This window comes from Hippopotamus amphibius, chromosome 2, assembly GCF_030028045.1.
Source record: "Hippopotamus amphibius kiboko isolate mHipAmp2 chromosome 2, mHipAmp2.hap2, whole genome shotgun sequence".
Classification (NCBI taxonomy): domain Eukaryota; kingdom Metazoa; phylum Chordata; class Mammalia; order Artiodactyla; family Hippopotamidae; genus Hippopotamus; species Hippopotamus amphibius.
Window position 1 is genome coordinate 165,806,857 of NC_080187.1, and position 26,968 is coordinate 165,833,824.

At 36.0% G+C, this 26,968-nt stretch overlaps 1 protein-coding gene across 3 annotated transcripts in view; it reads right to left on the reverse strand.

The window, feature by feature from the left end:
• Positions 1-25,947, reverse strand: part of G2E3 (G2/M-phase specific E3 ubiquitin protein ligase) — a 50,714-nt gene extending 24,767 nt beyond the window's left edge. Inside the window, exons 1-5 of one of the 3 annotated variants that reach the window (XM_057722269.1) lie at positions 25,819-25,947; positions 10,928-10,968; positions 5,828-5,877; positions 3,027-3,128; positions 350-474 (exon numbers count right to left, since the gene is read on the reverse strand). In XM_057722269.1, coding sequence (XP_057578252.1) covers positions 350-474; positions 3,027-3,128; positions 5,828-5,877; positions 10,928-10,964 — 314 coding nt within the window. In that variant the 5' untranslated portion in view covers positions 10,965-10,968; positions 25,819-25,947. Of the gene's footprint in view, positions 1-349; positions 475-3,026; positions 3,129-5,827; positions 5,926-10,927; positions 10,969-25,818 lie in introns of all 3 variants that reach the window. The other 2 variants (XM_057722268.1, XM_057722271.1) reach the window with 2 other exon arrangements.
• Between the last annotated feature and the right edge of the window lie 1,021 nt (positions 25,948-26,968).

A 26,968-nucleotide genomic window follows, 5' to 3' on the forward strand; every position in this document is an offset into this window, starting at 1 on the left:
AAAGAGTGACATAAAATCTAGAATTATGTAAGGTGGAAATTTTCACTGAATATGAATTAACAGTTCCATACTATATTCTAGAGCTGAAAGCTAGAGGTGAATATTAATCATTAAATCCATAACAAAAACTGCAATTCTCAAAACTCTGCAGATAGAAATGATCATAAAGGAGAGAGAAATTATACACACACACACACACACACACACACACACACACACCTAAAGTATATATATATAACCTCAAGGCAGCTTTGAAATTTTACAAAGAAATTATATAAATGGGAGATCCATATCCATTTTCCACTTTTCTTTTACATTTTCTTTCATATTCAACAATTAATTAACTCACGCAAAATTGCCAGTGAACTGGAAAACACATTCTCTCTGAAGTCCACATGGGAAATGATAACTTCGTTTACATCGGGGTGCGACACATCCAATTGAAGCACCAGTTTTCTTGCAAACACAGCATTTCTAGAAGAAAATATAAAAATAGGGGTTATAACATGTACAAAATTTGAGTACCATATATAAGACCAAGGTATAAATGAATATTCTTTGTGGAGAGTCTGAAAATTATTTTCATCATACAATAGCTGTGAAGATAGTATATTAATTTCCTGAAAAAAACTGTTCTATCCAGAACAATTTAAAAGGACTAAAGATTCACTCCTATAACAATTTCTTATAAAGGAAACATCTCTAATTTAACATGTAGATGAGACAGCTTCTTTTCCTTCTTATCTGCTAAAATATTTTAAACTGAAGGGTTTGTAAACATAATGGTTATACATGAAAGTGTCATTTAAATTTCAATAGAAAACACATAGTTAGGAAATATTTATTAAAGGACAACAGCAAAACAATACTAAAAACCAATCTGTAAAAAATTGGCTAGAATCACTCTATCCTACCCAAATTCCCAGTACCTTTGAATGTGACCTTATTTAGAAAAAAGGTCTTTGTAGGTACGTTAGTTAAAGATCTCAAGATGAGTTCACCCTGGATTTAGGGTGGTCTAAACCAAAAGGCTGGTGTCCTTATAAATAAAAGGAGAGGGAGATTTTAAGACACACACACACACACAGGGGAAGGCCAAAAGAAGATGGAAGCAGAGACTGGAGTTATGCTGCCACAAACCAAGGAATGCCAAAGGTTGCCAGCAGCCCTCAGAAGTTCGAAGAGAAGCATGGAATAGTCTCCCTCAGAGCTTCTGGAAGGAATCAATCCCTCTGACAGCTTGATTTGGAACTTCTGGTCTCCAGAATTATGAGAGAATAAATTTCTGTTTCAAGCAACCCAGTTGTGGTAATCTATTACGGCAGCCCTAAGAAACAAATACAATACCACTGCCACTAATTTAAAAATAACTGTGGTATATAAACAGAAAGACTAGTAGATGAATCAATCATTACACTAAAATACAGAACAGTACCTAAAATAGCTTGGAACCCTTGAGATGACCATTATAATGGCCACTGATAAAGGGATTATACTGCTGACCTGTCAAGCACCACCAGGTTGTAAGAGGATACATTGCCAACCTGAGGCTCTCCCTGTAAACTGACATATGGAATTCTACTTTAAGGTCACAAATAGAGACACCTCTTCAGGATCAAGATATTCTCAAAGGCTCACAACATACTCAGAGAAGATACAGATGTCTTAAGAAAACATATCTGAAGTGTAAGGGGACCTTTAGAGGCCATCTTTCACAAGTTCACTATCACCAGGATACTGAGAAATTTTGATATTAATACTCCCACATGGCCCTTAGATAAATGCCACTGTTAACCTTTTTCCCCAAGGTTTTCCCTTGTGCCTTAAGACCTCTGTTTTACTATTAACACTCCTAAATCTTAAACATCTTTAAAAATAATTGCTTCCATTTCTTTGTCTCATCTAAAATAAAGGTCTCTGCATGCTTCCCTTATAGGATTTCTTGAATGAAGCTGCTTATTTTTCCATCCTCCTTAATTTCCAGACTTAGCAAGGAGTGAGAGTAGCATATGGATAGAGGCATGAAGGAGGACAAACAGAAAATTATTTTAGTTCTTGTGTTGCAGACTGTAGGCCACTACTCTATCAGACTTAAAAAGAGCTGGTCCTTTGAGCTTAATGATATCTACTCTGTCACCCAATAACTTCCTGGTCAGTCCTCCACCTCCAGACTTCGGCACCTTTGTCTGTATTTTAATTCTTGCTATTATTCTAAATAACTTCTGCACTGATAGGACTACCTTTCTTTGACTCCCTCAACTAAAATGTGTCAATGCACTTCATCTTCACTCGAGTGTAATGAAGAATCCTCTCATCACCCAAAACTGCTCCACCATGGAAATCATCAATTACAGTATCACATTCTCTGAACAGAACTCCTTGTACTTTCAATCCTCTCATTCTCTTAACTCTCATTATTTCTACTCAGACCACATGGAGACCTACAGTCCGTTCCTTGCAGGTAATATAGTAGCTATCACATAGAAGATTCACAAATTATAACTGAATGAATAAGGAATTAAGGTTTAGAATACCTATCCTGGAGAACAGGAGAAGGCATGGAACATAAGCACACCATTTCACAGAAGAGCCACAAGAGATGTGGAAATCATAAATTACTAGTCTGTATAGCTGTATAATTTCCATCTTAATCATATCATTCTAACCCAACAACTGAAGTATAAGAATGAAAAGTGAATAGTTGGGTTGCCTCAGGATTGATCTGAAGAACAGCTGAGTGGAAGTATGATCATAATACTGCTGTTAAGAGTGGATGAAATGATGGGTAGGTTGGAAGAAGATAAGGAAGTGAAATCAATATCATCACATATCTTATTCAGGGTCGGTTTAGCTCTTTCATTTGCAAAAATACAGAATGTTCTTTTAAAATTTACTGTATTTGTCAAAAATAAGCATTGGAACATGAAATCAATATCTTATAAATTTCTAGCAGAGAAAGTGATAGACTTCCTTAGTATTGACAATATTTATGGTATTAGGTATAATTAATAAAATAATTTACTTACCAGTTTAGAAGCCCTAGTCACTTCTTTCCTGATATCTTCTATTAGAAAACCATAAACTCCTTCTTCTTCTTTACCCCTCTGCCAAATTCCACTTGACATCAACTATGAATATATTCTCAATTAGAAAATAAACTCTAAGAAACTAGTTTGGAATAAAAAATATATATCTACAATATTCCAATAAAAAATGGACATAAAATAACTCAAATTTCAAGTATCTCTTACTTACAATAGTTATTTTTCATGGTCAAAGTAAGAGGCTACTCACATTCTTTGATTTAGAAAACACTGTAATATTAACAGTTCATATAACTAAACTAGTTTCTAAAAAATATTACAGAAAATAACAGAAAAAGGAATGAAAGAAAAGAACAAAAAATACTTATAATCAAGCTTTAGGGGAAAAAAGTGGCAAATACTGAAAGATGTATATATAATAATAATAAATACTAGGGAGATAATTATCAGTGATATTTCAGGCTAACTTTAAATCTAGCTGGATTCTGAATCATAAAAGGCATATTTATAGGGAATCTATTGAATTGTAGTTAATGAAAATGAATTTTTAAAAATCTGTTTTAACTGCAATGTAAGTATGTTAAGGGAACATGAATCAAGAAAAAGCATGAGACTGTGAATAAGAAATCCTGACTTGCAAACCAGGCTCTGTGTCCAACTTTCTGGAACCCTAGGCAAGTAATTTAGTGTTTCTGACATTAAACACAAAAATACAAACAATGGACTAGGTTGTTTCCAAGTCTCTTTCAGCTCTAAAATCCCATCACCATTTATAACATTACTATATTTTCGTGTTCACAATGAAAGTGTTCAGCTTAGGGGAGTATGTTTCAGGATTACTATACTCATTAATAAAATAAGAAAGAATATAAGGGAAAATTTTGTGACTAACAAATAAATATACTAAATAACTCAAATATACTTCAGATTTGTGATTAGAGACTTATTTTAATCAGTAAAATATATCCTAAAATAACCAAAAAGTGACATGTATTACTTAAGAATTATGAAAAAGTAACTCACTGACTAATAAAACAGTTCTAACTCTACTACACAAAAAGTAAAATACACTCTTTAGAAAAATGAAAAGGTTTTCTTTTGTGATGCAAACTATGAGAATCTAACTTACAAATAAGTTTGGAATGTCAACTTCATGGTCCCTTAAGTCTTGGTACAGAGTAATTAGGTTCCTAGACCAGTCTACAAATCTTGGAGATTTATGTTTACATAAATCCTTTACACCAAGAATTTGTTAGATGACATCTCAAGGAAGCATCTAAAGAGTTTTAACATGGATGCTGTTGTAGGTATAAAAATATGTCCACAAATTTGTTGATACTCCTTCCTTAAAGCGGTGGGAACTAACTCCTTTCCCCTTAAGTGTGGGCTAGAATTATAGACTTACCTCTAACAGAATAAAGCAAAAGTAACAGTCATATGTGACTGTAAAAACTAGGTCATACGGTTCCATGTTGGTTATCTATCCCGCTCTCTCTCTCTTTTATCACTTGCTCTGGGAGAAGCCAAATGTCATGCTGTGGGCTGCCCTATAGAGGTACCCAGGAAGTAAGGAACTGAGGCCTTCTGCCAAAATGTAGGAGGAACTGAGGCCAAAAGGCACGTGAATGAGCCACTGGCGATGGATACTCCAGCCCAGTCAAGCTTTCAGATGACTGAACCATGGCTGACATCTCAATTGCATCCTCACGAGACCCTGAGCCAGAGCCACCCAGCTTAGCCAATACCAGATTCCTGTCCTTCAGAAACCATTTGAGAACAGAAATAGAGTCAGAGATGTAGAAAACAAACTTATAGTTACCAGGGGAGAAGTGGGGGTGGGGTGGGGGGATATACTGGAAGATTGAGATTGACACATACACACTACATGTGAAATAGATAACTAATAAGAACCTACTGCATAGCACAGGGAGCTCTACTCAGTACTCTGTAATGACCTATATGGGAAAATAATCTAAAAAAGAGCAGATATATGTATATGTATAACTGATTCACTTTGCAATACAGCAGAAACTAACACAACATTGTAAATCAACCATACTCCAATAAAAATTAATTAGAAAAAGAAACCATTATGAGATAATAAATGTTACTTAACCTGCTAAATTTCAGGATAATTAGTTAAGCAGCAATACATAACTAATACAAGTGCCAAGAAATACTGCACATACTCATGCAACCTTAGCATGCTAAGGCAGGGATGGTGCCAATATCTTAAGGCAGATTCAGTGAGGTGAGAAGTTGGTGGAGGGAATGGGGAACAAATGAGACTAATTCTCAATATGACATCATTTTTTCTTTCTTCTGAGTGACCCATAAATTAACCCATTTCCTTTTACACAAATATTTATCACCTTTTGTCAGAACTTTTCTTTCCAGGTTATCTGTGAAATAAAATACTTTTCTTTTACTTCCTGAGCCTTCAAACAAGTCTTTTCTGAGACTTATTACCAGCAATAACGAAAACAACAAAGTTGTAAAATGAACAACTCCCTTAGAGACCTAACCATTTTCTCCTTTTTCCATTGAGGTCCTAAAGGGTTAGACAAAAATAAGTGGGTAATGATGACAGCTATTTCTACGTACCAAGTAATTTCAGAATTTCAGAATTTGATAAATGAAAAATCTTATTTTTACATATAAGCAAAATGAGATCCAGAAAAGCTAAATGACTTATCCATTTCTCAGAAACCAGCCATCAGGATCGAATTCTCTTCTTTAGAAGAATATCAGATTGCTAGGATTTAATTAAAAATTATACTCACCAAACAATAGTAATGTACAGTGAGATTCCATTTCTCATTAGTTTTCTTTTCTCCATATTTAATAGGACAGTCATCATTTTTTCGACAGAAAACACAAGCTAACAGTGAAAAAAGTAATAGATGTAAAAAAAAAATTTTAAACAAAAACAAAAAAACCCCTACGGAATTGGTGCTTCTCTCAATTGATATGTTCAATTCCTTTTGAGAGAGCAAATCACATTATACTGTTATCAGTAAATTAAAACTTCCAATACCTACTTCTAAAACAATACTGTGACTTTACATTCTTTTCATTAATCTTTAATGATGAATCCCAGTAAGTCGTTAAAATGGCAACTCATTGAAAAATAACTGATTAGGAAACTCTAAAACTCCAACTCTCCACTAAAGCAATAATGCTGCCAAACTGATTAGAATCAACTTTTCAGAAAACCTGAAATCTGATTTAAAAACTTAAAATAATTGGAAGAATGCTTAATGAAGAAACAAACTGCCAAAATTTGATGAGAGATTGTGGCATTTTAACTTACCTGCCTACCATCCCCCACTCTCCCGCTGGGCAATGGCCTTAGGCCCATGTTTAATGTGTATTTTTCCTTAGGCCCATGTTCCTGGTGTGGACTGTCTATGAGGAGGTACTATGGACCTTGTCAAAGAAATGTGATTGTGTGTTTTGACCTGTATGGTGGCTCCCCAAGGGATGGGCTCAGATGCCTGCCCTTGTTTCACCTGCCTCAGAACTTTCTCAGGGCTGGAATCTGTCTGTCAGAAGCATTTGAAACAAATATACTAGAGGCAGCAGCTTGAAGCAAACAGTAACAGACAGGGCAAGCAGGTGAGATACAAAAAACCTAGGGAAGCAGAGCCTGGAAAAGATACATGGGAAAATGGAAAAGCTTCCAAATATACCAGGGAATCTAGAAGGATACCACATGCCCAGGACTGGATGCATGCCCAGAAATGACCCTAGAGACTCTAATCTTTCACCTCTGGCCGATCTTTAGGCTTGTAGACTCATATAGTAAGCCTATATGAAAAAGGAAAGATCCCAAATCAATAACTTTATTTTAACCTTAAAGAACTAGAAAAAGAACAAACTAAACCCAAAACTAGCAGAAGAAAGGAAATAACAGAGATTAGAACAGAGATAAATGACATAGAGAACAGGAAAATAATAGAGGATAAATATAATCAAAGGTGGTTCTTTGAAGATGTCAACAAAATTGGCAAATTTTTAGCTAGACAAAGAGACAAGACTCAAAACTTATAACAAAGCTACAGAAATCTAAACAGTGTGGTACTGACATAAAGATAGACATACATATCAATGGAAAAGAGTCCAGAAAAAAACCCATACATCTATGGTCAATTAATTTTGAACAAGTATTCCAAGATCATTCAATGGGAAAAGAATAGTCTCTTTAACAAATGGGGCTGGGACAACTGGATAGCCACAAGAAAGAGAATAAAACTGAACTGCTATCTCATACCCTATACAAAAATTAATTCAAAATAGATCAAAGACTTAAACATAAGAGCTGAAACTATAAAATTCTTAGAAGAAAATACAGGAGTAAATCTTCAAAACCTTGGTTTGGCAATGGTTTTTTAGATATCTCATGACACCGAAAGCAAAAGTAATAAAAGAAAAAAATAGATAAAATGGACTTCATCAAAGTTTAAAATTTTTGTGCATCAAAGAACACTATCAACAAAGTGAGAACATAATCTACAGAATGGTTAAGTATACTTGGAAATCATATACCTTTTAAGGGTCTAGTGTTCAGAATATATAAGTACTATAATTCAACAATAAAAACACAACTCAAGTTTAAAACAAAGGATCTGCATAAACATTTCTCCAAAGAATATATAAAACAGCCAATAAGCACATTAAAAGATGCTTAATATCATTAGTTATCAGGGAAATGCAAATCCCAAAATGAGATACCACTTCATACCCACTAAGATGGCTACAATAAAAATGTCAGACAATCACAAACGCTGACAAGGAACTGGTGAGATCAGAACCCTCATATACTGCTAGCTGAAATGTAAAATGGTACAGATACTTTGGAAAATAGCAGTTCCTCAGAAAGTTAAACACAGTTACCACGTGATATAACAATTCCACTCCTGAGTATATATAATACCAAAGAATTAAAAACAGATGTTCAGGGACTTCCCTGGTGGTGCAGTGGTTAGGAATCCGCCTGCCAATACAGGGGACACAGGGGTTCCATCCCTGGTCCGGGAAGGTCCCACATGCCGTGGAGCAACCAAGTCCATGTGCCACAACTACTGAGCCTTCACTCTAGAGCCCGCAAGCCACAACTACTGAAGCCCATGTGCCTAGAGCCCACGCTCTGCAACAAGAGAAGCCACCGCAATGAGAATCTCACACACCGCAATAAAGAGTAGCCCCCGCTTGCCACAACTAGAGAAAGCCTGTGCACAGCGATGAAGACCCAACAGAGCCAATAAATAAATAAACAAAACAAAAAAACAACAGATACTCAAATACTTGTACACTAATGTTCATAGCAGCACTATTCACAATAGCCAAAAAGGAAAACAAAGTTCCATCAACGGATGACTGAATGGGTAAACAAAATACACTATGTCCATACAATGGAGTATCTTTCAGCTATAAAAAGGAATGAAATACTGATACATGCCACAACATGGATGAGCCTAGAAACATTATGCTAAGTCAAAGAATACAAATAGAAAAAGTCACATATTACATGATTCCATTTATACAACAGATTACTTTATCCAAAATACGTAAATCCACAGAGACAGATAAAAAGCAGGCTGGCACTCTCCATGGGTTAAGGACAGGGGAAATGGGCAGTTTCCTTTTGGGGAGATGATGATGTTTCGGAACTAGATAGTGGTTAACAGTTGCACAACACTGTGAATGTATGAAGTGCCACCAAATTGCACCCTTCAAAATAGATAAAATGATGAATTCTATTGATATGTTATACGTATTTTACCACAATAATAATAAAATTTTTTTAGAGACAAATTGTAGAGTCAGGGAGATCTGAGTTAAGAGTTGGTTCCACACTCTTGCTGTGTAACCCTGAACAGGTCACATAAACACTTTATGGTTCCAGTTCTTCATCTTAAAAATAAGGACAACAATAGCACCTACCTCAAACTATACCCTAATGAGGATTAAATGAGATAGTATACAGCAATATAATTAAAAGGGTATGGCGCACAGATAGAATTGATAGTACTGTAATTACCAATCCTTTCTATCCTATGATATTTACTTGTACAGCAAATTTCTAATACCATACTAATAAAACAATGAGAAAATCACTAACTGAAAAGACTGAGCATCTCAAGGAGGCAAATCAATACAAGATGGAATGAACGTGAATCTAAATGACTTCATGGAGCAGAAACTCCCAATCTGCCCTAACCAATCCACATTGGACTGTAATATGACCAAGTAATAAACGTTTAATGTGTTAAACCATTAAAAGTTCAGGGTTTACCTATTACAGAAGCTAATCTTATTTACCTTAACTAATACGTGTAATCAAGAATGGATGTTCTGTATTGTAAATGTACTGTATCTGTTAATAGGCTATTCACAAAATAGATTCCAGGACTGGAAAAGAAACAGCATGGGCTAGTACTTAATATTGTGAAACATCCCCCCTATATTTGCCCTCCCTCACTCCAGCATAATAAGCAATAACTGAAAGCCCCTTCCCTCAATCTTTTAAATGGTTTCAGCTCCCCTTCCCCTCCCACACAAAGCAACCAACCACACTAATTACAGCAAAATGACATTTGTTTATTGGACATCTTACAAGAGCAGCTCCCGCCTTAACTTCTTCATCCCCAGTGCCTATACTTTCAGCTGTAAGCGTGCATATAGCTATCAACGGGAAGAGGAACATAAGGAATTAGCTGAGATTACAGAAGAGGAGTCCTTAAGGTGAATGCTGGATGGAGCTACATCTGCTATATGCTGTGGACCTGTGCTTTCCATCTGTTCCCCTCCTCCCTTTGCCTGGTACTGAGATCTCTGGACATAGAACAGACTAGGTTTCAGGCATACATTTTTATAAGTAGGTTGTTTTTGTTTTTATATGTACTTTGTTGTTGTTTAATTTTAATGTTTAAAAGTCAGTAAAATTGTTCTGATCTCATTATATTTATTAAGACCATCTTCTGCTATACTCCAGCAAATGATACTGGTTATGCTACGACAATAAAATGATCACATTCATATAAGTAAAACACTGAGTCAATCTTAAGAAAAATATTAATAACAGCAATAGGCAGTACTTGCATTTGGCAAATATATGAAGGTAATCTGTGAATTACTAAATTTCAGAACTATTAGCATAGTTGATAGAAGTCTGTAGGTAAAAGCAGGAAAGCAAAGTAGAGGGAGGTTTAAGAGCACAAATTTCCTTCTCCAACATGATATGGAGTTAACAGATACTCTATAAGTGAGAGTCAAGATACAGAGTTTTAAGTGTAATACTTTGAGAGGGAATCAAAAAATAAATTTTATAAAGGGTAGATCAGGGAGAAGTAGTGGCAAAGGAGAATAAAGTAATAATTTAAAATTTTCATCTTCCATAGTAGTGAATCAATATATACTGTTTATAACTAATAAATGAAGAAAACAAGTAAACGCAAAGGTCTACATCTGTTTGAGGAGACTGCTATGAGCACTAACAGGCAAGTTTTCCTTCTCATGTTAAACTTTTACACATTGTTTAAACTGTTCTCATCTGCATTTTATCTTTTATAAGAAGAAAAATCACGCAAAAAGGTAAAAAAAATCATATTTATTAAATAAATAACAGTGCTTTATTCAGACACAAACCATTCTTAATACACATAGAGAATACAAATAAATTTTGGCAAGTTTGTGTTGAAATAAATCCACACATTATACTTTAGTATACAGAAACATGAACTAATTTAAGCATGGATCAGGAAGTTCACTTCTATTGTTTGAGTAGCAGTCTAAAAAAATTTATTGTAATAAAAAAGCAAGAATAAAATATCTTAATATTTTAAATTAAATTTGAAAATATTTTAACTATGGTTACTTACTGGGATTCTGTGAGCCTCCAGGTTTACTTTCAGTCATTTTACTAGGAAAAATAAGAATATACAATCAGCCACCTTAACTTTAAAATTCTCAAATTATCCATTTTAATTAGATTTATTCAGTGTATGATTACAAATAAGTTGCCTAATCATTTCGTACTCTAGTAATTAATTTCCTCACCTTTCCAAATTGAAGACCAGTAATCCTCAACAAGGGTGGTAAGTTATGGGCACAGTGTTGAAACTGGAGGGAATGTTTTTTAGTTATCAAAAAAATTAAGATGACTACTGGCGTTTAGTGGAAAGGAGCTAGGACTGCAGGACATACCAGGAACAAAGAGACCTACACTTTCTAATTTCTAGCACTTTCACAAATCTATTGCAGAAAATTCCATAAACACATGATAACAGTACTTCATCTAGGGTAAATATAACTATTAACTTATAATATTTAGTTAGTATCCCAACAACACAGATTTATATTTGAGATCCAATCTCTCCAGCTTCTAATTTCTTACTCCTCTCCGCTCTGCAGATAAACTGCAACTATTGCTTACTTTTAAGTTTATAGTAATTCATAATGATGATTGAGGTCCACAATATAGGTAACTTACACAGTTATAGACTACTTTTGCTCTATAAAGAAATCACAATTTCTATGTGGCTATGTTGTCTACTCCTCTTTCCCTTCAAACTATCAATACAAGGATCCAAGGCATCTCTCTCGGTTGGACAGTGCAATGAAGTTCTGTCTATATCTTTATATGTACAGACAACTATGCTACTTAAAGAAAGGTACCTGAAAAGTTTCTTAATTACTAGCCTCAGAACTCTGTACAAAACAAGTGCTTTTCTCATCTTTGCAAATAAATAGAAAATAATAAAAAGTGAACATCAATCTTGAATGTCACACAAAAAAAGTAGCATAGGAATATATAGGGCACCATGCTGAAAAGCCTCCAAATATCACTGGCTACAAAATGACCATAAAAAAGATCTCCGATGCTATCAAAACATGAATGGGAAAGGTTTTTCCTATTTGTACCAATCTAATAAGTACTCCATATAGTTTTTCAAAATGTATTAATACACAGTATTCCACATAGACCAATGGAACCAAAATAAAGAGCCTAGAAACAGACCCAGACTTTTCCAGTCACTTGATTTTTAACAAAGGTACCAAAGCAATTCAATGACAAAAAGAAAAGTCTTTTCAACAAATGATGCTGGAAAAAATGGATCTTCATGTGGAAAACAAATAAATCTTGAGACGCACACTTTACACCATAAATAAAAATTAATTTTGAGTGGATCAGAGACCTTAACATAAAACGTAAAACTACAAAAGTTTTAAAGAAAAAGTAATGCATTACACTTCATCAAAATTAAAAGCTTCCACTCATCAAAAGATACCATTAAGAAACTGAATTATGTATGCCACACACTGGGAAAAAACATTTGTAAAAGATCTGTCTGACAAAGACTTGTACCCAGAATATATAAAGAACTCCTATAATATAAACAATTAAACAAGGAAATGGGCAACATGAACAGACACTTCATGAAGGTATATAAATGGCCAATAAACACATGAAAAGATGCTCAATATCACTGGTAACTAGGATGATAAAAATTAAAACCACTATGAAAGACTTTACTTTATACCTGTAATAATGGCTAAGATTAAAAAGACTATCAACATCAAACATTGGAAAGGATATGAAACAAATGGGGAACTCTCATAAGTTGTTGATGGGAATGTAAAATGGAATAATCATTTTGAAAAATTTTAGTAGTTTCTTAAAAGTTAAACATATATACCCATGCACCTAGCCTTTGATGTAGGAACTTCACACCCAGATGTACATCCAAGAGAAATAAAAATATACACAGACAAAAAGCTTTATACAAAAATGTTCACAGTTGTCACCTTCATGATACTCCAAAACTGGAGGCCTAAAAGTCCATCAACAAGAAAATGGATAAACAAATATAAGTATATTAATAAAATAGAATTCTACTTAGCAATGAAAGGTAATAAGTGCTGCAAGATACAACAAAACAGATGTATCTTACAAATATTATGCTGAGTGAAAGAAACTGCACACTCTTCTTATCCACATTATTCCATTCATATGAAGTTCTAAGACAGGCAAAACTAACCTATCATGAAAAATATCAGAACAGTGCTTGTCTCTCAAGTAGGAAGATGACTGGAAGGGTCTTAAGTAAACTTTCTGAAATATCCTACTTTTGGTAAGAGAATTTAAGTAAGCAAGTTTGATAGAAGAAATTTTGCTTTCCAACAGAGGTACAGAACTACAGATAAGAGCTTTCTAAACACAACATTGCTCCTCTTACTTTTATAGTTTTCAAGGAAACACCACCCTAGGCCCACTTCGTAGCTCAGACCTGATGTTGACTGTTATGGTCTTGCCTTTGCTTTGACCCCATTAAAACATGATTTCACTTAAATTTCACTTCAATGCCACCCTTCTCCAAAATGCTATAAGAAATACATTTTACCCTTTGCTTGGTGTGAAGCCTTATGGTTCCTCTGGTCTGCAGTCTCTCTCACTGCAATGCAATAAACCTAACTTTATTAGACTACAGGTTTATGCCTGGTGGTTTTAGGCTGGCTGGACTAGGACAGGTGAAAGAATAAGGCAAATGTCAAAAAACAAATAATTGATGAACCTCTTTAAAGGGTATTATAGGAGTTCCTTCCACTATTCATATAACTTTTCTCTAAGTTTAAGATTATATCAAAATTAAAAGTTACCACCAAATCGGATAATGTTCTAAAGATACTACAAAACTTGTATTTTTGATTGGTTCACATCAGCTTTCTTCCTATCCACAGCATCTGAAATATAACTTTTGTTTCTAAATCCTGATGATTAATTTCTTTATTTCAATCAACAGTCTCTAAAACAAAATTTCAGAAAAAAAAATTTACAGATTTTTAGTTGGACTTTATCATTTATTTTCTTTCCAGTACATGAATTTTAAGACTTCCTAAGTGGAAGGAGGAAAACAATGCTAGGTAAGTAAGTATATATCTCAGTAACAGCCCAAGTCTTAACAACTGTCTTGGTCTTAGAGATAATATCAAAGTATTCCCCCCTTCCTTGAGAAATCATTAACAATTTAATGAAGAGCTCCGGGAAGCCACTATCAAGACGTATTCTGAGTCTCTTGCACTGCTTACCTCCACGTGGTCAGTCAGTGGCACTCACAGTTTGATACTCCTCCCTTCAAAAGGTGGAGCCTGATTTCTTCCTCCTTGACTGTGGCTATGCTTAGTAACTTCCACAAAAAAGCCTGGCAGAAATGACAACATGTAACTAGGTCATAAAAGGCATTATGACTTCCTCTTTGCTCTCTCTCATGGATCACCTGCACTGGAGGAAGCTGGCTGCCACGTCATAAAGACTTTCAAGATGCTCCTTGGAGAGATTCACCTGGCAAAGAACTGAGGCATTTACCCACGACATATGAGTGAGCCATTTTAGAAGTAAATCATCCAGCCCTACTCAGGCCTTCATAAGACTGCAGCCTGGCTGACAGCCTGAGAGCAACTTCACAGAAGACCCTAAGCCAGAACCACACAGCTAAGCTGCTCCTGAGTTTCTGACCCACAGAAACTGTCAGATAATAAATGTCTGTTATTTTAAGGCACCAAGTTTTGGAGTGATTTGTTACACAGCAAAAGATAACTAATACAATAAAGTAAGCCAAACTCTCTCTCATTCTAGATGTCCTAACAGTTTTTTGGGTGGGATCCTTAGCATTTTCAATAAATAAGATCCTGTCATCTGCAACAAGACATTTTTACTTCCTCTTTTCCGATATGGATGCCTGTAGTTTCTTTTTCTTGCCTGATTGCTCTGGCTAGAACTTGCAGTACTATGCTGACTAGGAGTGGAGAGAGTTGTCTTGTTCCTGATTTTACAGGAAAAGTTTTCAAACTTTTACCATTGAGTATGTTAGCTGTGGGCTTGTCATGTACAGCCTTTACAATGTTGAGGTACATCCCTTTTATACCCAATTTGTTGAGAATTTTTATCATGAAAGGATGTTAAATTTTGTTAAATGTTTTTCCTGCACCTTTTGAGATGACTGATTTTTATTTCTCCTTCCATTAGTGTGATGTCACATTTGTTGATACGTATATATTGATCCATCTTTGCACGCAAGGATGAATCCTGGTTGATCAAGATGTACGATCCTTTTAATGTGCTGCTGAATTTGGTTTGCTAGTGTTTTGCTGAGAATTTTTGCATCTATACTCATCAGGGATATTAGCCTATAGTTTTCTTTTCTTGTGGTGTCTTTATCTGGCTTTGGTACCAGGATAATGTTGGCCTCAAAAAATGAGCTTCAGAACATACACTTCAGAAAAGAAATACAACATGGCCAACAAGCAAATGAAAGAAAGAATACTGAAAAATTCTCAAAAACGTAGAGATTAAACAATACAGTCTTAAGCAAAAGAATGAAGAAGAAACCACAGGGAAATTAGAAAATACGTAGAGACCAATGAAAATGAAAGCATAAAATACTAAAAGGTATGGTATACAGCAAAAAGTGATAAGAGGGAACTCTATAGCTGTAAATGCAGACATTGGAAGAGAAGATCCCAAAACAATAACTTTACACCTCAAGGAGCTAGAAAAAGAAGAGCAAACTGAAACCAAACCTAGAAGAAGGAAGGAATTCATAAAGATTGGAGATAAATGTAAAGAAAAGAAAAACAGCAGAATAAAATCAAAAGTTGGTTCTTTAAAAATATCAACTGAATTAACAAACCTTTAGCTAGACTAGTCATTTGACAAAATCTAGCACTCTTTCCTGACAAAAAATACTCATCAATCTAGGAATAGAAGGTAACTTCCTCAGCATGATAAAGAGCATCTATGAAAAACCCAGCTAACATCGAACTCAATGGTGAAAAACTGAAAGCTTTCCACATAAGATCCAGAGCAAAACAATGACATTCACTCTCACCATATCTATTTAACACTGCACTACAAGTTCTAGCCAGAACAATCAGGCAAAAAAAGAAATAAAAGGCATGGAAACTGAAAGCAAGAAGTAGCTCTACTTGCAGAAGACATTACCTTACATGTAGGAGATCCTAATTCATTCATAAAACACTGTGAGAGTTAATACACAAATTGAGCAAAGTGGCAGGATGCAAGGTCAACAAAACCAAAAAAATCAGGCAAATTTCTATACAATAGCAAAGAACAATTCATAAAGGAAATTAAGAAATCCACTTCATTTACAATACCATCAAAAAGAACGAACTACTTAGGAATAGATGTAACAACGAGGTGCATGATTTGTATATTGAAAGCCACTAAACACTGCAAAAGAAATTAAAGAACCCAAATAAATGGAAAGAACTCTGTTCATGGTTGGAAGATTTAATATTGTTAAGATGGCCATACTCCCCAAAGCAATCTACAGTTTGAATGCAATCCTTATCAAAATCCAAAGGCTACTTTGTAGAAATGGAAAACCTGATCCTAAAATTCATAAGAAATTAGAAGAGACCTTGAATAGTCAAAACAATGGAAAAAGAAAACGTTAAACAAATCATATTTCCCAATTTGAAAACTTACTATAAAACTATAGTAATTAAAAAAGGTGGGGGACTTCCCCGGTGGTGCAGTGGTTAAGAATCCACCTGCCAACGCAGGGGACATGGGTTCAATCCCTGGTTTGGGAAGATCCCACGTGCTGTGGACTAACTAAGCCCCTGCACCACAACTACTGAGCCTGTGCCACAACTATTGACGCCTGCACACCTAGAGCATGTGCTCCACAACAAGAGAAGCCACTGCAATGAGAAACCTGCACACTGCAACGAAGAAAAGCCCCCACTCGCTGCAACTAGAGAAAACCCATGCACAGCAACAAAGACCCAACGCAGCCAATTAATTAATTAATTAATTAATTTTTTAAAAAAGGTATGACTGGCATAACGGAAAATATAAAGAAGAAGTTAAGAGTCGAGAAATAAACCCATACATATATGGTCAATTAATTTTCAACAAGGATGTCAAAACCATTCAATGGAGAAAGAATAGTCTCAACAAATGGTGCTGGGACAACTGGGTAGCTACAGGCAAAGGAATAAAGCTGAACCTCTACCTCACAATACATACAAAAATTAACTCAAAATGGATCCAAGATTTAGTATGTTAAGAGCTAAAACTATAAAAATCTTAGAAGAAAACATAGGATTATGTAAATCTTTATGACCTTGGATTTGGCAATAGTTTCTTATGTATGACACCAAAATCACAGCAGCAAAAACAAAAACAAACAAACAAAATAGATTGGACTACATAATCAAGAAAGTGAAAACACAATCCCCAAAATGGAAGAAAATATTTGAAAATCATACACTTGATAAGGATCTAATGTCAAGAATACATAAGAAACTCTTATAACTCAACAACAAAAAGACAACCCAACCTAAAAACAGGGAGAGGATCAGAATAGACATTTCTCCAAAGAAAACATCTAAATGGTGAACAAGCACATGAAAAAAATGCTCAACATCATTACTCCTTAGGGATATGCAAATGCAAATCACAATGAGATACTACCTGATGCCTGCTAAGGTGACCATAAGTTTTAAAAAAAGGAAAATAAGCACCGCAAAGGATATGGAGAAACTGGAACCCTCATACATTGCTAATGGGAACGTAAAATGCTACAACTCTGTGGACAGTTTGGCAGTTGCTTAACACATCACAGAATTGCCACATCACTCAACAATCACACTAGGTACAGGTATTCCCCACTTACCAAAAGTTCCATTATGCCACTTCATTTTTACAAAAGACCTACATTAATACCTGTTTTTGCTAACCAAAGAAATTCAAAAAAGATTTTCACCTTTATAAAAAATGATAATTACTTCTTCACTCTATGCCATTTCAGCCCACAAAAGTTTTCAAAGGAACATTCTACTTTCAGATAGCTGAGGAAACTTGTACTTACTGAAAAGATTTGAAAACAGGTATTCAAACAAAAACTTGGACAAAAACATTCATAACAGCACTATTCACAATGGCTAAAAAACAGAAAGAACTCATTTGCTTGTTAACTGATGAACAGGTATACAAAATGTGGTATATCCATATAATAGAATATTATTCAGCTATTAAAAAATACATAGTACTGACTTATGCAACAACATGGATGAACCTCAAAAACATGCTAAGTAAAAGAAGCCAGAAACAAAAGGTCAGATATTGTATAATCCCACTTATATGAAATACCCACAATAGGTAAATCCACAGAGACAGAAAGCAGATTTGTGGTTTCCAGGGATGGCGAAATAGGAAATGTGAAGTGACTGCCTAATGGGTATGAGTTTTCCTTTTGGGGTGATGAAAATGTTTTGGAACTAGATAGAGGTGATGGTTTCACATTGTGAATGGACTAAATGGTACTGAATTGTACACTTCAAAATGGGTAATTTTATGAAAGTGAATTTTATTACCGTAAAAAAGTTAAATGGACACCTACCATATGATGCAACCAAGAGAAATAAAGACATATATTCACTGTACACAAACATCCATAGCTGCTTTATCTGTAATAGCCAAAAACTATAAACAACCTAAATGTCCATCAACCGACAACTGATAAAAACAAATTGTGGAATATTCATATAATGAAATACAATCACTAAAACTCATTGAACTATACTCTTAAGATGGGTGAATTTTATTCTATACAATTATATTACCAGACATGTTTAAAAGTTAACTACCATTAAAAAATAAAGATATTTATTTAAATTAAAAGGAAAAGCACTATGTAAAAAGCTTGTAAGTCACCTCTCCATCCTAACAACAAGAGCTGAAAAAACTGAAAAATTAACAACACTTCTTGGACCTGTAAGAAGGGAGGACACAGCAAACCACTGCCTCCAAGACTGGAGTGATAGGTGAATACAGGGAGTCACAGCTAGCCTGAGCAGAGTTACTAGCTGAAACTGCTGTGGGATCCAGTACTGGGGTAGGAAAACCTGAACTATAATTGACTAATTGCTCAAGGCTCAGGGTGGACAACTTTGAGAGTTAAAAGCTCAAGGGGCATCCAATCATGGGGCCTCTCACGATATTGTGAGACTTATCACCAGAAACTCAACCAGGAGTCCACAATAGATATCAAAGAAAAATCCCCATATGAATTTTGGCAAGGGGAGGGGAAAAGGTACCATTTTGAAATACATCAAAGCACTCTGTTCTTAATAAGGCCTGACCTCAGGAGAAACTAGTTAACCAGAGCCTAAGCTGCTATGGTATTATCAGAGCCTAAATGACAAGGGGAAAGGGAAATATCCAACTCCAGCCTATTCTAGCCATCTGGTCCCACATAAGAGGGGACAAAAAAGAGATACTTGTGAACTTCAAAGTCCAGAGGCATAGGCTCACAAAAAGACTGAGACTTAATCACAGGACTATAAAACACTTCTTCCACATCTTACCACCATGGTACTAATGGCTTAATTACAGCAATTCCTTTTATTCAGTACCTCATGCCTCGCTATCAAGAAAAAAATTACAAGACATCAAACAGCACAATTTGAAAAGGCAGAGAAAACATCAGAACCAGACATGCCAAGGATGTTGGATTTATCAAAACAGGAATTTGAAACAACTATGATTAATTTGCTAAGGGCTCTAAATGATGAATATACAAGACCAGATAGGCAATGTAAGCAGAGAAATGGAAATCCTAAGAAAGAATCAGAAAGAAATGCTAGAGATCAAAAACACTAAAGGAAATAAATGGGATTCTTTGATGGGATTACTAGTAGCTGGGACTACTAGTAGATGGGACAAGGCTGAAGAAAGACCTCTGAGCTTAAACACATCTCAATAGAAACTAAAATGCAAAGAGAACAAAAACTGAAAACAACAACAGAATATCCAAGGACTGTGAGACAACCACAGAAAGCTTAACAAAAGTGTTCTAGGAATACCAGAAGGAGAGAGAAAGGAACAGGAGAAATATCTAAAACAATAACAAACTAATGTCAGACACCAAACCACAGATTCAGGAAGTTCTAGAAATCCAAGCAGGATAACTGCCAAAAAACTACACGTAGGCTTACCATTTTAAACCTCAGAAAATCAAAGATAAAGAAAAAAATCCTGAGAAAGGCTACAGGGGGAAAAAAAAATCTTACCTATAGAGGAACAAACGTAGGAATTATATGCAACTTCTCAGAAACCATGCAAGCAAAAAGAGAATGGAGTGAAATAGTTAAAGCATTGAGGGAGCAGGGTAGGGGAGAAAAACCAACCTAGAATTCTGTATCCTGTGAAATTACCCTCAGAAATGTAAGAGAAGACTTTCTCAAAAATTGATGGAGTATGTTGCTAGTAGACCTGCTTTGCAAGACATGTTATAAGAAGTTCTTGAGAGAGAAGGAATACAGGTCAGAAATTCAGATCTACATAAAGAAAAGAAGTATCAAGCAAAGCATAAGTAAAGGTAAAATTTAAAACTTTTACTTTTCTTATTCTTAACAATGAGATAACAGTTTATTCAAAATAACAATAGCAACAATGTATCTGATTATGTATTAGTTGTGTACTGCAAACTAGGGCAACCACTAAAAAAAGTATAACTGATATCTTAAGAAAGGAGAGAAAATAAAATAATATAAAATGCTCAATTAAAATCACAAAGGCAGAAAAAGAGTAGAGACAAATATAGAAAAAAAGAACAAGTGCAACAAATAGAAAACAGCAACAAATATGGTAGATACTAATCCACCTACATCAATAATACTTTGAACATCAATGGTCTAAATGCACCAATTAAAAGATTTGTTAGAGTGGATCAAGAAGTAAGACCTAACTATATGTTGTTTCAAGATACCCACTTTAAACATAGGTTAAAAGTAAACGGATGCAGAAAACACACCATGGTAACATTAATCAAAAGAAAGCAGGAGTAGCTATATTAATTTCAGAGAGAGCCGACTTCAAAGTAAGGAAATTTATCAGGAATAAAGAAGGGCATTACATAATGATAACAGGGTCAACTTCCCAAGGAAGTATAAAATACTTAACATGTATGCACCTAACAACAGAATGTTAAAATATGTGAGGCAAAAACTAATAGAACTACAAAGAGAAACAGATGAATACACTCTACCATAGTTGGAGCCCTCAACATCCGTCTATTAGAAACGGGCAGATCCGTCAGGCAGAAATCAGTAAGGACACGGCTGAACTCAACATCATCAATCAACTAGATATAATGGCCTACTTCGCCCAACAGCAGAATACATTCTTCTCAAGCTTACATGGAAGCTTGAGGTGTGGTCCATCACCAAGATGGACCACATTCTAGACCATAAGACAGACCTTAACAAATTTAAAACAACAGAAATCATACATTGTCTGCCCCAGACCACAACAGAATTAATTTCTGGAAATCAACAACAGGAAGATAACTGAAAAAAAAAAAAAATCCCAAAATATACGGAGATAAAATAACACAAGGGTCAAAGAAGAAATCTCAGGAGAAAATACAAAATATCTTGAACTAAGTGAAGATGAAAATACAACTTATCAAAATTTGGGGGAGCCTGTGGAAATAATGCTTAGAGGCAAATTTATAGCATTAAATGCATATATTAGAAAAGAAGATCTAAAATCAATCATCTAAGTTTCTATAAAACACAGTCCTTATAAAAATACAGTCCTTCTTATTGGCAAAGTAGAAATAGAGACTAAGATGTAGAGAACAAACACTGGACACCAAGGGAGGAAAGAAGGAGGCTGGGGTGAATTGGGACATTGGGATTGACATAAATAAACTACTGATACTATGTATAAAATAGACAACTAATGAGAACCTGATAACTCAGGGAACTCTACTCAGTGCTCTGTGGTGGCCTAAATAGGAAGGAAATCCAAAAAAGAGGGGTTATATGTATATGTATAGCTGATTCACTTTGCTGTACAGCAGAAACTAACACAGCATTGTAAAGCAACTATACTCCAATAAAAATTAACTTAACAAAAGAAACAGTTGAAAACCCTAATTAGTTAATACAGTAATGAATAAACTTTTTGCTTCATATAAAATGTTGTATTTATAACAAATATTCAAAAGCTATATGTTTTGTTTTAAAAAATAAATAAAAATAAAAATATAGTCTTAAAAAAAGGGAAAGCAATAAAGTTATATTTAAATTGACATACTTTATAGCTACTTCTCTGGAAATAGGTTTTCCCTCCCTCCCTCTCTATATATTGGCTCCCTATGTCCACTGTTCATGTTTCTTCATCATCCCATTGTCATCTCAGCATGTGAGGACCGTTCCAGCTTGGTTACCAATACTTTCTTGGTATCCCAATTCCAAAATTCAAGAGGAAACAATGTGAGTGGTCTAGTCTGCATCAGATATTCAGCTCTGATTCAAATACATGGTCCTGCTTTGGCTGGAGAAGGTATGTGGGATGAGAGCATATTAGGATCATATGCTCCTTAGTCCAAACTCTTACCCACTTGTCCTTAGAATGATGTGCCTTCAACACTGGCAGGTTTTTAAAGAAAAGGTTATGGGCAAGGAGGTCAGGTAACAGTCTTAACTGTTCAAACTGAAAAGGAAACGCAAACTTTTCTGTTTTTAATTTCCCAATGTTTTCTTAATTTAGAATTGAATTAATGTTGGGACTTCCCTGGCGGTCCAGCAGTTAAGACTCCGCTTCGACCCCTGGTCAGGGAACTAAGACACCGCCATGCCGTGCGGTGTAACCAAAAAAAAAATTAAATTAAATTAAAAATAAATAAATAAATAAAAATACATACAATTGAATTAATGTAGAAGTGAACATTCATGTATAAATAAGGCTAATTCTCTGTTATAAAGTTAATTTTTAAATTACACTGAACATATATCATTCTTAAAATAAAAAAATCCTGCACAAGAGGAAACGCCAAAAATACCAAAAAACAGACAAAAAAAAAATCTTTTTTTTTTTTTTTTAAGTTACTAAATCTTTCGGTGCCTCAGTTTCTTCACCTTAATACAGGCATAATAATAAAACGACTGTAAAGGTTAAGTGAGAAATATGTATAAAGCATTTGGAGTTCTGTGAATACTAGCAAATACTGCTCATAAATTTTCCCACACGAAATGTCGTCTTAGCCTAAAATTTCAAAACTTATTTTTCCATAGTTGTGAAATTTACAAACCATAGGATATCACTAAAATCTCTCTACTAAGCTACACAGAATTATACTGTCCTCTTTTAATTTTTAACTTTTTCAGCTTAATAAGATACAATGTGTTAAAATTGTTAAAATAACAAGCACTCCCTGAACAAACACAGTTTTAGACTGTAAGGATACTCACTGTTCTGCACCTAGAACTGCAGATACAAAGACAAAGAAGACAAGAGCTCTCAGTCTAGTGCTGTTTTGTTTACAACTAAACTGCACTGAGGAAGAAGCACTCTACTGGGGGAAGTCTAGGAAGGTACCTGAAATCCACCGGATAAAATTTTAAGGAGAAATAAAAAAGGTCAATGGCCAAGTATGCATAAATATGATAAGAGAATAGATTTGGAGAATTGTGGTAGTATGACAGAACATCACAGGCTGGAAAAAAATGGTGAAATATTATGAAGATGATTCTTAAAAAGAGAGATTGGAACCAAATTGAGAAGGGCTTTGTAAAAAGAAAAAGCTAATAAATTTGAAATATATATGGTAGACAATGGGAAGCCATCAGATTTTTTTACAGCAACATTTGGAAGGAGAGATTGCAAACAGAGGCAGGAAGCATTACAATCAATCAATCAATAAGAGGTATAAACTTACTAAAGCTAGTTTTTAACCCCAGTTCGAACATTTTACTAGTTGTGTGAGAACAAATTACAGAACCCCGCTTAGCCTCAGTTTTCTTATGTGAAAATACCAGTAGGTATCTCAGTGTTATTTGTGAAGATTAACGAGATAACGTATGTAAATATCATACACTACTAACTCAATATAATAGGAGATATAAGTATCATTTACTATGTGCCACACACTATTCTAAGATTTTAATACGTACAAATTCATTTGATTCTCACAGCAGTCCTACATGATAGGAATTGTTATTATCTCCACTATAGTTGAGGGAATCAAAGCACTGAAAGGTTAAGCAGCTTCCTTAGGGTCAGAAACCTACTAAGTCATGGAGATGGAATTCAAATGCAAGCAATCTGGATCCAGTTTCATGCCCTTAACCAAAATATTAAAATGCCTCTCTATGAAAAATCAAGTGTCTTTAAAATTCTAGTCAAATTTTCTAACCTTCAAGTTAAATTTACAGAACCCTGTCCTCCAGACCTATGGGATCAGAATCTCTGAGATTTGAAATACAGGAATTCGCACTTAACAAACCTTTCAAGGTAATGTGTACACAATAAAAATGAAAACTCACTGATTTAGGTAGATAGAGCAAAAATCCAAAGAAAAGAGTCTAGGTAAGGAAAAGAAACAGAATAAAATGTAGAGACTAACTTTTTTTGGAAATTACCATTTGCTGGTAGCTTATATGAAATAAACAGAACCTTAAGGTTTGAATAAGCAAACCTTAATAAAGTATAGCTAATATCTTTGCTGCAGTCTTACACAAATGTTTAAATTTTAAAGATAACTACTAAATATTTAAATTTATTTTTCCTGGCTAATAACGAAACAGAAGTTCATTAACAGGGATGGGAGAGCAGGAGTAACCAGCAGTGAACGAAGGACCGTTTATTCTGAATATTATTAAGTCGTACTTTTTAAAAGAAATTTATACATTTACATGGTAAGATACTCTGGTGTTAAAATCTTAAAGTAAGCATAAAATATCTGATCCTATAAAGCAACACAAAATTAGTCTGACAGTTTACAATAAGGCAAGATATAAAATTTCTACACATTTAAATGCTCACATAGTTTACATGTAGGGTACACATTTGAACTATTCCGGAAGGCATGACTTTGTTAGAAGGTTGGAGTTTGATATTTGAGGTAGACAGTCATTAAAAATAAATAAAACAAAACACCGAAACAAAGAAAACCCGAGGCTGGAAACATTAGCAGAGTACTTTCAAAATGACTCCACAATAACCCAGTTGGCCAATGAATGAAGGGGGCGAGAAGGCAGGTCTGTGGAACTAAACCTCACCCCTATTGTTACCAAACTAAGACCCTTGTGAATCACCGCTGTTACTATTATAGCTAGTTTAAATGAGCAAGTGTCTCGGACTTTTGCGGTGCGTGAAAAATGTCAACCGCGGAAGAAAAATATCCGGCTTTTGAATACAAAGGATACTCAGATTTCAGTTTAAATCCCCACCAGGCATTTCAGAGACTGTCAATCCCCTGCGGTCCAGAGTAATAAAGACTACGCCTCTCAGAAGGAACTCGGGGCTCCACAGACACCTCCTCATTCTAAACCTGCCCCCAACCTTCCATCTTTAATAAAGAAAGATTCCTTCGCTTACGGTTACGCTTCCGCCGTAACTACTGCAGAAGCTCCAGCACGCGAGCCGAACTGGCGGAAATACTGAACTGCGAGTACCAGAAAGTCTGAGACGACACAAGGTTGAATTTCGAGGGTGCTCGGGCCTCCGAGTCCCCAGCAGTCTAGAGTTGGCGTGTGCGCGCCAACTGTCCGGAGCCCCGGCCCGGGAGAGGCTCCCCGCGCCCGGACTTGCCGAAGTCCCCGCCACCCGCCACCCCCAAAGGCGCTCCGAGGCCCCCGCTATACTGTCCCGCCTCCCGACCCCCTGTCGCAGCCGACGGTCCCGCTTCCCTCCCTGGAATACTCCGTTTCTTCCCGTTCCCCATCCACTCACCGAGGCGCGCTGGGCAGAAGTTCCACAGCGGCGGTGTCACTTCTCCCTTCTCGCGCTGCGCCACACGCCACCCTCGAGCTACGCCATCCAACGGCCCACAAGATTCAAATTCGCCCACTTCCGCCTGCAACCCGGAAGGAGGGCTCAGCGCCGCCCCTTGAAAGGCGGGGCCCGCGGCGTCGCGGGAGTTGGGCAAGGAGGAGGCATGCCGTCGCTTCTGTACCGCGGGGCTCCTTCCCTGCTCGGTCCACTACCCTTCTGATTCTTCTGTGTCTCTCTCTCTCTCTACTTAGGTCCAGAGAGAAGAGCGGGAGCGGGGTTGATGTTTCCGCTGGGTGGCTCGTGAGAGAATCCCCTTGTTTCTGAAATGGATGGAGAGGGGCTGAATTTTCTTCCTTTCCAGGAAAGGAGAGAATGAAAGCACTAACCCAGCCACTACGTTTTTACTCCTCCCCTCGCCCTGGCGTAAACACCAGCTACAGCGGGAAGGAATAAACAAACCCTCCACATACTTAGTATGGGGTTTCTCGGGGTTCCTCTGGATCTCCTGCGAGCTGCTGCGGCACAGTCAGGACGTTGTCAACTATAAATTGGAACTTGTCCTCTGCCTGTACAAGAATTAAATCACTTTGTGCTGCTGTAGCCTCTGACCTTCCACATCCCCTGAAGGGAATTTAGGGTGGAGACCAGGAATGAGGGCACTCTGTGTTTTGGAGGTTGGGCGGAACAGGTCTTCAGATAGGTACATGTTTTCAGGAGCTGGTTTTGTGAGCCCAACTCATCTCCTCATATCTAGAAAAGCACTAAATCCCTACATGGTGACATCTGCTTCTCCTGACTAGCAGAAACCCGCTACAAAAAAAGTGTTTGATTACATGTACGCCTCCTTTACCAGGAATACATATATGCTAATCTCCCCCGCCTCTGCCTCTTTGGAACAGTTTCTCAGAGCTATAGGGGATGCTGTCTCCTGGGTTGCAGTCTTAATTTTGCCCCAGATAAACCTAACGTGCAACTCTCGCCGTGTGCGTTTTTTTTAAGTCGACAACTTTTAACCTCTTTCCCTCTCCTGTGTGAGGGAGACAAAAAGCCAAGTGCGCCAGTCACCTTATTCCAACCACAAATTGAAAATGAGTGGTTGGAAAATTTC